A 16,598-nucleotide genomic window follows, 5' to 3' on the forward strand; every position below is an offset into this window, starting at 1 on the left:
TTATTGTATGAGGGTCGCGCACTTCGCCCGGATGGTGGACACCGGGCTGCGGAGAGAAGGGGAGGTTTCGCTGGTCTCGCGGCCGGTGGGCGGGCAGATGAGGCCTGCCTTGACCTGGCTGCGCTAGAGCGGCGCGAGGAGCCTTTCCTTCCGGTGCAATATGTTCAAAAGAATGGCTGAGTTCGGGCCTGACTCTGGTGGGAGAGTGAAGGTGCGAAGACCTCTTGGAGGGAGCTTTTGGTTCATTTGCAAACGGCTTCTCTTCCTCCTGAGGGCAATGTTAGATCCCAAGGCGATCGCAGGGTTTGACGCACATTTGGTCCCGTGGGGCGGTGCGTTGCACAGGTTCAAGTGTACCGATTGGTTTAAGAGGCTTGCGGAGCAAATGGTTTCGAAGGAGGGAACCGTCTGGGTTGTGCTGCAACTAACACCGAAGAATCTTCTGTAGCTTAGAGACTTAACGAATTGATGTTCATACAAGTTTTTGAAGATTGAACCACTGTAATTCTTTCCTTGGAAAGCTGTTTGTGCTTCACTTACCTTTCCTAGTTTTAAGTATAAATTTAACTCTCCCTAAATTTAATCTCTTCGTTGCTCTCCAACGGCGTTGCTGAATTAACTTAGCACTTATATTACTTCAGATTTTATGTATATCCTTCATTAGATTATGACTTCCTAGAGTTAATAGGTGTAAGAAAGAGGATGCTAAAGCTATTGCAAATTTTTAAGTAATTGCTAATATTTAAAAACCCATATACAGTACCTACTTATGGTTAAAATGAATTCTCCATTAAATATTACCTGGTTTTGTATGATGAAGGTGTAGTTTGCTGTAATACAAACAAATGACATTCAAATTGACTTACAAAATGACATTTGTAAGGTATTCTTCAAAATGATGCTGGTCTCTGGATTTATGTACAGATAGACCTCAACTTTCGACCACAATTGAGCCCAACACTTTTCTTGCTAAGTGAGACAATTGTTAAGTGAATTTTGCCCCATTTTATGACCTTTCTTGCCACAGTTGTTAAGTTAATAATTGCAGTTAAGTTAGTGACATGGTTGTGAAGTGAATCTGGCTTCCCCATTGACTTTGCTTGTCAGACGGTCACAAAAGGGGGATCATATGACCCCAGGACAATGCAGTTGTCATAAATATGAGTCAGTTGCCAAGCATCTGTATTTAGTTCAGGTGACCATAGGGATGCTGCAGTGGTCATAAGTGTAAAAAATAGTCACTTTTTCAGTGCTGTTGTAACTTCAAATGGTCACTAAATTAACTGTTGTACCTTGAGGACAATTTTTTTAAATAGTCGGTCTCTAAATTTTTGTAATTTTGAAGGCTTGTATCAAGTACATTTGTACCTTATATAATTAGAACTATTTGAATTGGATTACACAACCAAGAGTTCAAGTTTCTTACCCGTTGGAACTACTGATTTGACTATATGTCTCATTGATTGCTTATTATTTTATAATATTAAATTTTTCAACACTACTTTTATATTTACCTTCTAACTTTCTGTCTTCAGGAAACTCTGTACAGGTGGTCCTCAAAGTACGACCACAATTGAGCCCAAAATTACTTTTGTTAAGTGAGACATTTATTAAGTAAGCTTTGCCCTATTTTACAACTTTTCTTGCCACAGTTGTTAAGTGAATCACTGCAGTTGATCAGTTAATAACCCAGTTAAGTGAATTGGTTTCCCTATTGACTTTGTTAGAAGGTCACAAAAGGTGATCATGGGACCTTGGGACACTGCAACTGTCATAAATATGAACCAGTTGCCAAGCATCTGAATTTTGATCACATGGTCATGGGGTTGCTGCAAAGGTTGTAACTGTGAAAAATGGTCATAAGTCGCTTTTTTCAGTGCCATTGTAACTTTGAATGGTCACGAACTGTTCTAAGTCGAGGACTACCTGCAGAGTTCCACATGGGATATCTATCATTTCCCAATCAGGCATTGCTAAAGAGACACAATGAATCATAATAAAATTGATACTGTTTTGCAATGTTGATAAACATTGGAAGCTGTATAAAGCTGAATATTAAAGTGAATTAAATGCTCATAGCAAATATAATATTGCTTAGTGTAGTTCCATTGAAATTAGTGGGGCTGATATCTCATAACCATTCTGATTTCATTTATTTTAGTGGATTTAAGTATGACTTGAGGTTAGATCCAACATTTACATAAACAACACTGAATTTCTTAAATTTTATTCATCAAATCAATTTATGTAGTCTCTCAATCACCATATTAAAGTATTAAACTTAAAATTAAGTATACTAAACATATTGTGCTGGAGGCAACTTCAGCCATTCCAAAACAAAAATGAGTCAAAATTGGCACAAATCTTGTTTACCCAATGTCTGGGGAAAGAACCAAGTTTTTAAAGCCTTACAAGGCAGGCAGAATTGGGGCTATCCAGTTTTCAGGGAGAATTTGGTTCCAAAGGTCAGGCATAGCAACAGATTATACATGTTATCTACCAAGTGACACTACCAGTGACAAACCTAAAGCTGTGTTTACCCTTTCAGATCCTATCAATTGGACAGTATTAATTAGAGCCAGGCAATTTCAAAGTGTCCATGCACTTTGACATGAAAGGCTTAGTAGGTCAAAAACAGAAACTTACTAGTAATCAGCTAGAAAAACAGTCGTGTCACATGAGGAGTGGTCCTTTAATTCCTTGTGACACCATTCCAGATTAACTGTAGTTTCTGAGTCGTCTTCAAGGACTACTAGTGCACACTGTAGTGATTCAGATGAAAGGTGAGTAAGGAATGGGTGATTGTATGGCCTGTCAATCCAGGAGTGTGTGTGGTTGCAAAAATGGATTTGTCTAAAGATCTGCTAATTTCTCAACTTTTTAAGCAGGATAAGGGGGTCTAGGTAATCCACTTTCTCCATAGTCCTCTTTTTTTAATCCTCTGTTTTTACTTTTTAGTTGTAACTCATCTTTATTATTTTTACAAAAAAATCAAAGTGGTAAACATGTCCAACATCCCTTCCTCCCTTATTTTCTCCACAACAGCAATCCCGTGAAGTGAGTGCAGAGAGTGACTGGCCCAAAGTCACCTTGATGGCTTTCATGACTAAGGCAGGACTAGAACTCAGTGTCTGCTTTCTAGTCTTGTGCCTTAATGACTAGACCAAACTGGCTCCCTTTACTGAGTTCTGAAAGAAAAAATTGATCTAAGAAATAATCTTTAACTTTCTGTGTTAAAGCTTCAAAGTAAGAATGTAAAATGATTTTACTTTTTTCCTTCAAGGGTGTGACTATTGTAAAACCCATTGTTTATGGTAATGTTGCCCGCTATTTTGGCAAGAAACGAGAAGAAGATGGGCATACACATCAGTGGACAGTTTATGTTAAGCCTTATAGGAATGAGGTAAGCAAAAATATTTTCAATAATATTTTGCAATGTTTTCAATTTTGAATATTTTGGGTATTTAAAATGTTTAATTAGGAAATTGCTATTCTGTACAGTCAGACAAAATATATAGGGAAAACTGTAGCGAATGCCCTGTGAAAATTATGATCTACAGAAATTGGCTAACTAGAAATCTTTTATAACTTTTATATGGAATATAGGTCACATCTTGATAAATATACCAAGTATTTGGTGATTTGTTCAGAATGTCTTATCATCTATTATAGTTTGGAGGACACACAAATATTGCATGAGGAAAATAACAAAATCTGTAAAAAGTACTGGAATTAATCAATGGAATACTGTGTAACAAAAAGACTAGAAGGAACATTGAAACATTATAAAGCATAACTACATATGTAAATTCTTATTGACTCTTTCTAATTTTAGGATATGTCTGCTTATGTAAAGAAAATCCAGTTCAAGTTACATGAAAGCTATGGTAATCCACTGAGAGGTATGATGTAAACAAGTCTTTGATGAAAGTAGAATGGTTTCATTATTTTATAAAGTTGGATTATCTAATATTTAGTGTTTTCTTTCTTTTTTAGTGGTAACTAAACCACCATATGAGATCACTGAAACAGGTTGGGGTGAATTTGAAATCATCATTAAGATATTTTTTATTGATCCTAATGAAAGGCCGGTAAGTAATTTTCCCAATGCAAATGGCAGTACTCAGTTTTATACATCTGATTACCTTGAAGAAATCACATTCTATTTCAGATTACCTAAAATGTGGTGGGTCTTGTATACATTGCTAGTATTTGTTGGAAAGGAATTTTAACAGTAAAAGTTGTGAATGTTGTGCTAAGGTTAAAAAAAAAAGCCAGCTGAATTGTTTTAAGCCATGTTTATTAAAAAAGCACTAGCGTGAGAGAGAGCTTAACTGGGTATAGCCGTATGTGTTTGAACATGACTTTTTAAACACTTTTAAATTGGATTACATCTGTCACCAATTCATCTGTCACCAATTCCCAAACCAGTCAATGACTATAATTCTGCTCATGGTATAATCAAAAATAAATTATTTGTGATTGACACATGGCTCAGTTTAGCTGGAGTTTAGCTGGAATTTTGAGAACCTGGAAGAGTGCATCCTGTTTAAAATAACAGTTGGGGAAATATTGATAATTTTTACCTATATTTAGAGGATGAATCACTTAAATATATTACTTTGGGCATTCTTTGCTTTGTCTCTGGAAATGATACAACAATTCTATGTGCCAAATTATGAGGAAACATTTTTTTTTATTTTGCAGCATAATCTTAAAATGATTCCCTGTGTCTCTACAGAAAATAAATGTCAGTAATGAAGGTTAAAAGGTTTGCCTTCTGAAAAAAAAAAAGTCAGCAAATAGTGCAGTTCCATCGCAAGTGACTTGTAATTACTAATTCATTTAAGTTTATTTATTCTTGTCTATATAAGTAAATTTTCAGTTTCAGTTATCATGGCAAGCTGAAATGTAAAATATTCGATTTCTGTTCTACTGTTTGATTTGTATATTTGGGTAGTAACCAGATTTCTCTATTGCACAGGTGACTTTGTATCATTTGCTGAAACTGTTTCAGTCTGATACAAATGCCATTTTGGGAAAGAAAACGGTTGTTTCTGAATTTTATGATGAGATGGTAAGATAACAAAAAATTACATTAACTTTGGGATGAAAGTCTCCCCTTCTTTCCCTTTCCTTTTCATACTCTGATAGTCTGAATCTGCACTAGAGGATGGTTCCCCAATTTTTTTGGTGCATGTTTGAATATACAGGAGGAAAGATCCATTAGACTGGAATATTCTAGTAACCAAATTGCATAATTATATGTATTGTCCATTTTACTGTGAAACATTACATAGTCTAGCAAATAATAGAAATGTATTGCTTTTCTCTAATAGATTTTTCAGGATCCCACTGCTATGATGCAGCAACTGCTAACTACATCTCGTCAATTAACACTTGGTGCTTATAAGCATGAAACAGAATGTAAGTGCTGAACGCCAAGATTTCAGTAGTATGTGTTGATTTTAGATAAACTAAAACTTGATTTTAAAGACCCTCTTTCCTATCATTATTGTATTACTTAAACAAGATCTGCAATTGAGCTTTGTCTTTCATGAAAATTATATTTTACCCTCTCAGCTTATAATATCCAGATAGAGAAAAGTAATTATGAAAAGGTATGGAAAGATCAGTTCTGCATAATCATATTTTAGTCCTATATGGTCTTCACTATTTAAGTCATGCTCCTCACACTTTGTGGTGTTATGACCCTATAGAGTAATTAATTAACTATGAGCACACTATTTTACAATTACCATTCATCTTTTTAGAAGCCGTGTGTGCGTCTATTTGTGTTCTAGAGAGCAACATCATGTTACCCTGCTTATGAAAGTACAGAGAGTTTCTATCAGGAGCCATGGGAATTCAAGTTATGTGGTAATATTGTTGATAGATGGTTAAATATGCACCATCAAGTTGGTGTCAGTTCTTAGCAACTACATGGTTACATTTTTACCAGTAAGGTTTGTCCCCATCCTGGTCCTTTAGGTCTTCTAATGATCACTGCTATAATTGAGTCTATCTTGCTGCCGGTCATTGTCTTCTTTTTCTACTTTTCTCAGCGTTATAAACTTCTCCAGAGAACTAGGTCTTATTCACAAAGTCCAAAGTGTGATAATTTAAATCTGGTCATTTGTGGTTTAATGAGAACTTTGGGTTGGTTTGATTATAGATTTTTGGGGTTGGGGGCGGTATCTGTAGTGTTCTGTGAAGTCCTCTCCAACATCAAAGTTCAAAAGTATCAATAATTTTTCTATTCTACTTCTTCAAAGTATATTGATATACAAAATTAACCAAGAAGGGCACAACTCTTGCCCAGATTTTTTTCTTTAATATCACTGCCTGATCTATTTAAACTTTCATGGTAGTTTCTTCATATAACTTGCAGATCAAACAAACGAGTCTCTTATCTGTAGCATTAGGCTGAGGCGATAGTTGTCTGGATTTGTTTTGTTCCCTGGATTTGTTTTGTTCCCTTCTTTAAAAATGAGGATTCCTACATTATTCAGCTAATTATGGGAAAGCTATTTATGACATTAATATGAGGATAGCCAACCACAGTGCCCACCAGTTTGGGACTTTAAATACCTCTTAGTATCGGGTCAGCAATTTAATTCTTGATGAACATTTGAATTGACTTCCATCTTGGCCATTCTGAAGCAGATGGCAAAATATCCTTTATTTCTGCCTGCCCTTGTGTTTTTTCTTCCTGCTAAAGAAGCATTTAGAAAAAAATGGCTCACTCAAACAGAGGAGAAATCAAGTCTCAATTAGTATAGTATTTTTTTTAGAGAACTAGACACCTTTTTATTTATCGTTCTCCAGCTGTTGTATCGAGAGAGGGTTTCAGGCTATTAAACAGCTTATTTTAGAGGTTCATAATTAACTACTAGTGCAGTAATAATAGTGGCTGTTGTGTGTAGCATCAGTAAGCTGAGTAATTTATTTTGCACTGTAATTATGCTGAGACAAGGATCACAATCTTTCCCAGAAAAGCTGCAAGAGGACTGAATCCTTTTCCTTCAGAAATCTAGAAAGCACTGTCCTTGAAAGAGAGGAGGGGGAGACAACTTTGATCCTGGCTAGGTCACCTTGGATGGCACATTTGGGTTATTGTATGAGGTGTTGTGAACACAACATATCAAAGATCTGGAATCCATAATGGCCTTGTGCCAGCAGCTTAGTGAAAGCCATATGTGTCCAGCCCAGTGCAACTCAGGGCTTCCAATCTATTGTTGGAGAACTTTTGATTTATGTAGATTATCTTTTGTATTTAAGTTAATCCAGTTGGTTTGAATTCCTAAAATGATACTTTTATTGCAGCTACAATTTAAAGGCATTGTATGTTAAAAATACAGTTTGTGTTATACTAGCAAACAGAAGCACATGGTGCTCGGTCCAGAATATTTTAATCTTTTTGATTCAAAATAACAAAGATTGCTTTTCTAAACATTGAAAAAAATATTGAAATAAGCAATACACCACATATATTTTTTTTCCAGTTGCCAGTGTAGAAGTAAAAACTCGAGAGAAGTTGGAAGCTGCTAAGAAGAAGACCAGCTTTGAGATTGCAGAACTTAAAGAAAGATTAAAAGCAAGTCGTGAAACTATCAACTGTCTAAAAAATGAAATAAGGAAGCTTGAGGATGATGATCAATCTAAAGATATATAATACCTATTTATTACTTTAAGAGACTTCATGTGAAATCTATTTTGATCATGGAACCAATAACATATTCCCTTTTCTCTGAAGAATTGCATGTAGACATTCTGGAGAGGATTTTTTTGGTAGGCAAAAAGAAAGAGATTCAGTATGTGACATTTCACTAAGTGTTGTTTTTTTTAGAAAATAAGCAATATTTTCAGTTTTAAGTTGCAGTTGTCTTCACTTATTCTTAAAACTGACTTTTTCTAAAGAAAAAGAATGAATTGCTGGTACAACTTGTTCATGTTCTAATGTATTGAGGAATATATGACATTCTTCTGTGATACTGTTATTAAGTGTGTAGTCAAAATTCTACTTATTTACCTAAACCATCACTGCCTTAAGGAGAAATAAAACTTTACTATAGGCAGCTAAACCAAGTCTCCTATTATCTTCTTTCCAGATTTCTCAGAAACTTGAGATAGAACTGCTGTATAAAGAAATATCAGTGGTAGGTTTACCCTTACAGAGGACAAAACTGATGATGACCCTGTTTGGAAATAATATGCCTGTTGTTCTACAGTTCCATTAATAAAAGTAATTTGTTTAAACGTATATATTTTCTTTAATATTAAAATATAAAGTATATAATTTATATAAACAGGAAGGCAATTCAAAACAAGGGTTCATGAATATCAACCAGCAGTTAAATGGCACAACCAAAACTCCCTGATCTCAGATACCTTGATAATAAACAACACCAGTTCAATTGGGAAGGAACACAAATCATTGGCTATGCCAGCACCCACCACACGTGAATTTATTGAAGCCTGGTATTCTACCAAAGGAGCAACTTAATAAGCATATTGATCTAGATCCAGTATATGAATGCATAAGAAACCAGACCATTCACACAACCAACAAGAGAACCAATCAGCTGCTCAGAATTTAAATATAGCTCCAAATAAACAACCAATCACATGACCAAACTGGTATACAAGACATTTATGAACTAAGGATAATAGGACAAGAAAATCCTGATGATGTTACCTAGTCTGGTAACAAAACATTCAGAAACTAAATTGAAATAAGCTTGGAGAGCAAACCACTGCCAAAAAGTATATAATTTTATACAATTCCTTTTGTTGGTAATATAATATGTAAGCTTGTTACAAAGTTGGATTTTTTTTTGTTAACAATTTATTTATGTCCATTCAGAAAGTGTTGCAGTTCACTAATAACTGAAAATTACAAATTTACACAAAACTTTAAAAATAATGAAAACCAGGAAAACCTAAACCATATGTAAATATATACAGTATAAAGGGGGCTACTTTAAAAAATAAAACTATTAAAATAATAATTAATTGCCTGGCTGAAGACAGGGTCTTTTGTAAGGGAAGAACTACAAAACACAAAGGATTACATTTCTTTGTTTGGGAATGATTTAGGAAATGGTTTTCCTCCATGGCTAATAAATGGGCCCCTGAAAATTGAAGCATCTCCAGTAAGTTTTCTTACTGTTTGTCTGATTCATAACTCTGAAAATATCTTTAAACAGCCCAAGGCTTGAAGGTAATCAGAAATGCCAAAAGTTTAAAATGTGCAGGAAAACTCACAGGTGGAGTATTAGGTATGTTCACCACTTTGAGCTATTCATAAGAAAAATTAATCCAATGTTACAACCACTGCAATATTTATGACACAATCCTCATGATTTAATAATTTGGCTTAATATAGTAATTTAGCTTAACATTTTGTGTCAACTTTTGAAGTGAATGTCCAGTTTGCAATAGGTTTGATGAGGGTGGGTAAAAGCTTTTGTGCTCAGATAAGCACATGATTGCAGATGAAACCTGGGCACAATTAAAATCAATTGTAGAATACCTGTAGTTTCCTGGGATTCCTACAAAGAGATAGGATGGATGGATGATCTTACCTAGTGAAGTAGATGAGAGAAGAAATATCAATTCATAGAGGATATCCATGTACTTTGCTCCATTCAGCTTTCCCTCAATCCTGACCAGTCCTCCCAGTCCCTGCTGCTAAAAAACATCCCCATAGCATGATGCTGCCACCACCATGCTTCACTATTGGGATGGTATTAGGCAGGTGATAAGCGGTGCCTGGTTTCCCCCAGACATAATGTTTAGAATTGAGGCCAAATGGTTCAATCTTGGTTTCATCAGACCAGAGAATCTCGTTTCTCACAGTCTTGAGAGTCCTTTTTTGAAAACTCCAAGCAAGCTTTCAGGTGTTTTGCACTGAGAAGAGGCTTCTGCCTAGCAACTCTGCCATACAGCCCAGATTGGTGGAGGGCTGCAGTGATGGTTGTACTTCTGGAACTCTGTCCCACCTCTACACAGTATCTCTGGAGCTCAGTCAGAGTGACCGTAGGGTTCTTGGTCACCTCCCTTACTAAGTTTGCTCAGTTTGACCGGGTGACCAGCTCTTGGAAGAGTCCTGTGTTGGAAGGAAAATCCATCTTGTTCAATTCCAACCCGGGAGAAAGATCTGGAAATAAAATGGAGCCTGGAGACTGATTGGAAATAAGGTCCATTTATTGATGAACAGAACCACCAGAGTTCATGGTTCTGGAGCAGCCGACCAACCAACTGGGTGAATGGAAGGGTTCTTATATGGTTCATTAACTTTGAAGTTTGGGATTTGTGCAATATGGGCTTTGTGTTCTGAAAGGGTGTTGGGTTATTGTGGCTGATGGCTATGTCCTGTATTATATTTTTGAGTGGGGGCTGCTTGCTCTAATAATTAATTATATCATTCTGGTTTTGTTAGCTGTCAAAATTGCCATAAGGGGTTTCAAAATATCTTGTCTTGAATGAACTGCTGGCAGTATTTGCTTTGTTTATGAATGCAGCCATCTAGATAGTTGCTTTTTGTTTCTTGTTACAATTTTTTCTTTTTCTTTTATAATTGATTTTCTATTAAAAACATTTTGTAGTGCTTAATAAACATTGTGTTGTCTGGGTATTTAATGTGCTTAACGATACAAATTTATATTCTTAATCTTCACCCCTTTTTCCAGCTATTGGAAAAATAGATTCCTCTTTTACTTGTTCCTCCTCCATTTTATATTCCAATAGGTATTTGTAGGTTATCTTAATTGCTTTTTCATCTGTTCCTAGTAATATTTTATCTAATGTCATCAGTCCTTTCTATATGCCCCATTCATTTTTGTCTTTCTTATAGCGTAATTGGATTTTTAAGTATGCCCCCACATTCCAATTGTACTCTTTCTTTTAGTTCTTGTCTGGATTTTAGTTCCCCCTTTTTATTTAGTGTATCTTTATATGTAATAATTTTCCCCAAGTTGATAAAAGTTTGGGTGCACTTCTTACCCCTGAGTGTGCTAAACTTCTTCCATTTGAGAATTATGTAGGCCCCTGAAAAAAATTCAGTGCAGCAGTAATTTTATTGTAGCTTTCTCCCCATCTATGCCTTGCAATAATCCTGTCTCTGAGCTCTGCAGGCAGTTCCTTTGACCTCATGGCTTTTGCTCAGCTACAGTATACACTGTAAGCTGTGAGGCCTTTTATTGAGAAGTGTGTCCTTTCCAAATCATATCCAATTAATTGCATTTACCACAGGTGAACTCTAATCAAGGGGTAGGAACATGTTGCAACCATCAAGAGAAATGAGAGGACCTGAGCTAAATTTCAAGTGTTGTTGCAAAGGATCTGAATACTTATGCCAATGTGATATTTCAGTTTTTTCTTTTTAATAAATTTACAGACATTTCTAAAATTCAGTTTTCATGTTGTCGTTATAGGGTACTGAGTGTAGATGGATTTCAACAACTGTAGAATCAGGCTTCAGCATGACAAAAGTGAAGGGGCTCTGAATACTTTCTGAATGCATTGTATACACACACATATATCAATCACAGTCCATTTTGAATATATAGTGGAAAAAAGAGTCTTGAGAGTTATAGCATATTGATACTATGATAGCATATTGATACTATTATAGAATCTAGTTGTTCTGCTTTAGATACCATGAAACACCATCTTCCTCTAGTTAATAGTACTGTATTTTAAAAAGCAGTAAGACAAGGGGAAAATGTGGGTTTTAACAGCCATAGCATACTTTTGCTGACACTTTTATATCTTATAATGTGTATAGGAGCTGCAAAGGTCAGACTGCCTGTTTTAGGCATGTTTGCAGCAGGCAATCCTGCAAAATACTGAATTTAGAGAACTGAAGAAACAAAGCCAAATTTACCTTAGCATATAATTCTACATTAAATCAGATGTCTTAGAGCAAATTTAAAAGTGAGAGCCTCTTGGTCTTTGTGGATTAATCAACACAAGATCTAACACAAGAAACAATGTATTAGTGTAATAATGTACTAAATAAACATTAATATTAAAATAGCCTTAAAATTAGCAACGGTGGAAAGGAAGGAGCAAAATGTACACAAGGATGAGAGGGTCTTATCTCAGTGCGTTAATTACCTCCAGTTTGCCAATTGGCAGAATCATGATTTCAAGCTCTTTTGGGATGCTAAAAGGGTGGCTGCACACATTCTTAGGAGGAACAGTGTTCCAGAGGGTGGGAACCATGACAGAAAAGGCTCTTCTCTTGGACCCTGGCTGCAGAATAACTTGACTGACAGGGTTCACAGCATGCCCTTTCTGCAGGTATGGGTGGAGGCAGACCAATCCACCATTAGCTTGAGATGGTTCCTTAGGTAACATGGAGCCATAATTATGAAATATATTCATGTATCAAGCAGCACAATTAAGTTTAATGAAGTAAAAGTAAAGATTAACTTGAATCAACTTCAACTGATGATTCTGTGGGTTTATCTATGCCAGGGGTAGGGAAACTTGGCTGTTTTATCACTTATGGACTTCAACTCCCAGAATTCCTGAGTGAGCCATAAAAGGTTCCCCATCCCTGGCCTACTGGTTTTTCAGTTGTGGGGGAAATCAATTTTTGACTTGAATGGGACTGTTTCATATGCAAAGGTAGGACTTGAATGGGACTGTTTCATATACAAAGGTAGGACTTGAATGGGACTGTTTCATATACAAAGGTAGGACATATGTCCTACCTTTGTATATGAAACAGTCCCATTCAAGTCAAAAATTGATTTTCCCCACTACTGAAAAACCAGTAGGCCAGGGATGGGGAACCTTTTATGGCTCACTCAGGAATTCTGGGAGTTGAAGTCCATAAGTGATAAAAGAGCCAAGTTTCCCTACCCATGATCTATGCAATGCTTTGATTTTGCCAGTTGGCTTGGAACCACAATGGGGGTGCTCTTCACTGGAAGTGGTTGACATGGTAAGGAAAAGATCTCGTCCCAGTGCTGTCTGTCCTCTTGATTTTAGTTATTCTTAATTTTAATTGCTTTTATATTTACTTTTTAAAGCTTGCCTAGAATTGCCTTATTTATGAGATGGATAGCATATAAATGTAATCAATGAATCAATAAACGTTATTGGCAATAGTAAGGAAACAACTTCTTCCATGTTTCTCAACTTCCAAATCCAGCTATAACCCTTTCTTTTAATATCTCATCAGAGTACTAACCAGCCCAACCTAGTTAGTTTCCCAACCCACCTAATTTTGCCCAGATATTGCCACCTGTTCAGACATTAAGGTCAGATCTACCCAAAAAGAACTATTTAAAAATACACTTGTTCCAAGCAGCTTACTTTTATTAAAGCCATTTGAATGAAATGTAATACTTATGTACTGTGCAGTAGGTGGCAGTTGAATATAACTAAATTCTTGGGAAGGGTTTCTGTTGTTATATCTTCCATTACATGAAAATTCTCTAGAACCATTTAATGCACTGTTTTGGTTACTAATCAATGGTAAGCAAAATAGTTCAAACAACAAAGTATAAAAATTTCAGGTTATCAGCTGTTAAAATTCAAAAGTTACTGGCAGAGTGAGAAATAATGTTGAAATATTTCAGTATTACAGATGTTTATAATGTGCATTCAATGCAGCATGCAATAAAAGAGGAGGTAGCTGTGTTGGATATGTTCACTAAATTGAGTTATTTGTAAAAGTAATAAGGGGGTATAAATAAATAAAAATATTCAATTGAACTTGAGCTAAGTAAGATTGACTGTAGCAATTATTTTGTAAAGACTGGCATTTTGATTACAGTAGCAATGGTGCACCACAGGAAAATCTGAGGAACCAGTTTTGGGACAGATCTTTTATAGTTGCTAAGATTCCACATCAATTTGATGGTCCTTAATCAAAGAGAAAGATGCTAAATTCATATAGCAAAATAATGTATTTGACTGTTGACATGTCCTTTGAAGAGAAACAACAGAAAAACATCCTAACTATTGATTATGTTTCTGTTGCTATTGTTGTATTTCATCAGAAACACTAAGCTAGGCTCCAGGAAGTAACTGTATAGTATTGAAATAAATGAAAAGGTTGCCATTATTCAGTGCAAACTCCTATGCAACAGATGGAACCAAATTGATTCAGTACTAAAGTAACTGGCATAACAGAATTACCAACATTTAGCATGGGAATTTGTAACTTGAGTTATAGTGATTCTGAGCATAACATGGAAATGTTTGTCTCAAACGAATTCAATCAACATTTTCTGGTATCCACTTTTGCAACAAGTATTTGTTTAGGAGCAATAATCTGATTTATAAAAATGTTTGCATACCACTTTTAACTAGATGTCTTCTGACCATGATTTTTGAAATACACAATTAGCTTGCCCCAGAGTGGTAGCTGTATTTAAGAGTTGAAATGTTGAAAATTTTTAGCTCTTACATTTTTCTCCATTCCAGAGATGCCTTAAAAAAATGAGGTTTATAAAACTCCCGCAAGTACTAAGCAAGTAGCTGGTCTTTAAACCACAATATTTTTTGTTGATCTTGCTACATGGGTCACATGAGAATATACCCCATTACTTTATTCTGTTTCTCTCTTTGTCTTGGATATTAATGTAATTCTATTCTCACCACCCACTTTCTTTCCCTATAGCTATTGTTGCTCTCATAGGAATTTTCTGCATTCATCGGTTGAAATGGCTGTGATCTGTGAAAACTTATGTGATAATCAAATTGGCTAGTCTTTAAGGTACCACAACTCTTTATTTTTACCATTGTCCATTCTGCCAGAGGAAGGTAGTTAAAGCTCAGAAATGTGTGAGGTCTCAAATGGAGGCAGAATGCTATTATACTCCTTTAATACGGTCCGTTTTTCATGTGCAAAAGTGCCACTTTCAGATGACCTCACAGGGATTGTGGGAAATTATCTAGGAGAGGAATGAATCTTATTCCAGCTAACCAAAGAACGGATGGGAAAGAATAAGAAGCAGTTTATTTTACAGATATATTCCACTGAGTAAAAACAAGTTATGCTGCTTGACTGCTCTTTAGAACTATATAGAGTTGGCTACTTGCTAAAACAATAGGGGTCACAGGTGAAAATATGTAGTCTATGCAGTCTAATTTCCATGACAAAAACACAACACAATAAGAGTTCTTTCTGTAAGAGTGCAAAGACTGGAATAATAAGGTCATGACAGGTCAAAATTGAGATGGCTTGGAAGAAAGAGAAGCTAATGCAGGCCCCAATCTTAGATACAGTTATGTGAGAAATTTTAAGGATGCCCTGCAAAATCTACTCATGAAGAAGTGATTATTACTGGATTTACCTTCTGATTCTAACTATATTTTGTTAAAAGATTCCAATAAGCTAACTTGACACCGGCCATGTTCACAATTTCTTTTTAATTCAAGTGATTAAAAACAAACAAAACCAGAAAGTTTTTTTTCTAAAACATGAGCAACATATTTGCTATTGCATAGAACTGCCTTTTCTGTGGTTGCCTCTACCTTGTAGAACACCCACTCCCCAGTCATCTGGCAAGGCCCCAACCCTTTTAGCCCTCTGGAAGACTATCAAGACTTAAGTTGGCTCTTTACCCAGGCACCGTGGTAGAGTGGTGAGAAACTGAATAGTTGTTGAGGCATCCTAGGCTGATCGAGGCACTGGGTTTTTAGGTTGGGCTTTTTTTTCTTTTTTGCTGTCATTTGAGTCAGTTATTACTATATTTTTATCCTTCCGTTTTATAGGAAGTGAATATATTTCATGCCCTGCCTCCTGTTTTCTCCAAAACAACAACCTTGTGAGATGGATTGGGCTGAGCAAAAGTTACTGATCCAGTTACCTTGTGTCTTTCCAGCCTAAAGGAGGCCTAGAACTCCATCTTTCACTACACTAAACTAGCTCTTTTTAGTTTTATGGTTTTGAAGTTTGACTGTTGTGAACCATTCAGTTATGCTCTGTGACGGCAGACATAGAAATCTCTTAAAGAAATGACATACAGTAGTGTTTAACCCAGTACTATTTAACTATTCCAGATATTAAATATGTGGGAACACTTTATATATATAAATGAAGTTTATTAAATAATAAAAAACATGTCTGACTTCCATCAATAATTTGGTAAACCTCATGAACAAGCTAAACACAGTGCTAAACAAGGTTCTTTACTAGTCATTTGCTTTAGGACTGACAACAAGAGAATGGCATGTGGTAGGTAATTGAAACAACCAAGAATAATATGTTTCATTGAACAACACTTTTAAAACTTCCACTTAGCGGGATAAGAGGGATAAGACGTTATTCACTCCCAGGAAAAAGTCTTGATGGGATTACAGACAAAATGCCTCATTTGGAAACAAATTCTTTTGGGATTAAATGAAAAAGCCAATACTCTCGCCGGGCTATCATTCCTGGATTACAAAACCCCGGAACCACCAAAGGGAAGTTTAATTTCCCTCCTCCACCCCGCTTTTCGCGCCGTGAGCTCCAAGCCTTCCGCAGCAACAGCGAAAGGCGCGCCTTCCTCACTCCCGCCGGCAAGACGAACAACCCGCCATTAGGAAGACCGGCCGACCACTCCCACTCTCCCCCCTTTTTTGGCCCG

At 36.0% G+C, this 16,598-nt stretch overlaps 1 protein-coding gene across 1 annotated transcript; it reads left to right on the forward strand.

Annotated features, from left to right (window-relative positions):
• The first annotated feature begins 2 nt into the window (after positions 1-2).
• On the forward strand, positions 3-8,084 carry YEATS4 (YEATS domain containing 4). The gene is made up of 7 exons (XM_026699705.2): positions 3-211; positions 3,284-3,403; positions 3,836-3,902; positions 3,997-4,091; positions 4,985-5,077; positions 5,340-5,427; positions 7,506-8,084. The coding sequence occupies exons 1-7, from the start codon at positions 161-163 to the stop codon at positions 7,673-7,675; spliced, it is 684 nt and encodes a 227-aa protein (XP_026555490.1). The 5' UTR covers positions 3-160; the 3' UTR covers positions 7,676-8,084.
• The last annotated feature ends 8,514 nt before the right edge of the window (positions 8,085-16,598 follow it).

Source organism: Pseudonaja textilis, chromosome 5 (assembly GCF_049901715.1).
Source record: "Pseudonaja textilis isolate UNSWEBS1 chromosome 5, rPseTex1.2, whole genome shotgun sequence".
Taxonomy (NCBI): Eukaryota; Metazoa; Chordata; class Lepidosauria; order Squamata; family Elapidae; genus Pseudonaja; species Pseudonaja textilis.

Bases quoted from the DNA above. Each gene is read 5' to 3' on its own strand.
- YEATS4 (XM_026699705.2), top strand. From the start codon at position 161: ATGTTCAAAAGAATGGCTGAGTTCGGGCCTGACTCTGGTGGGAGAGTG. The intron at 5,078-5,339 runs GTAAGATAACAA...TTTCTCTAATAG, and splicing joins CTGAATTTTATGATGAGATG to ATTTTTCAGGATCCCACTGC. The intron at 5,428-7,505 runs GTAAGTGCTGAA...TTTTTTTTCCAG, and splicing joins TTATAAGCATGAAACAGAAT to TTGCCAGTGTAGAAGTAAAA.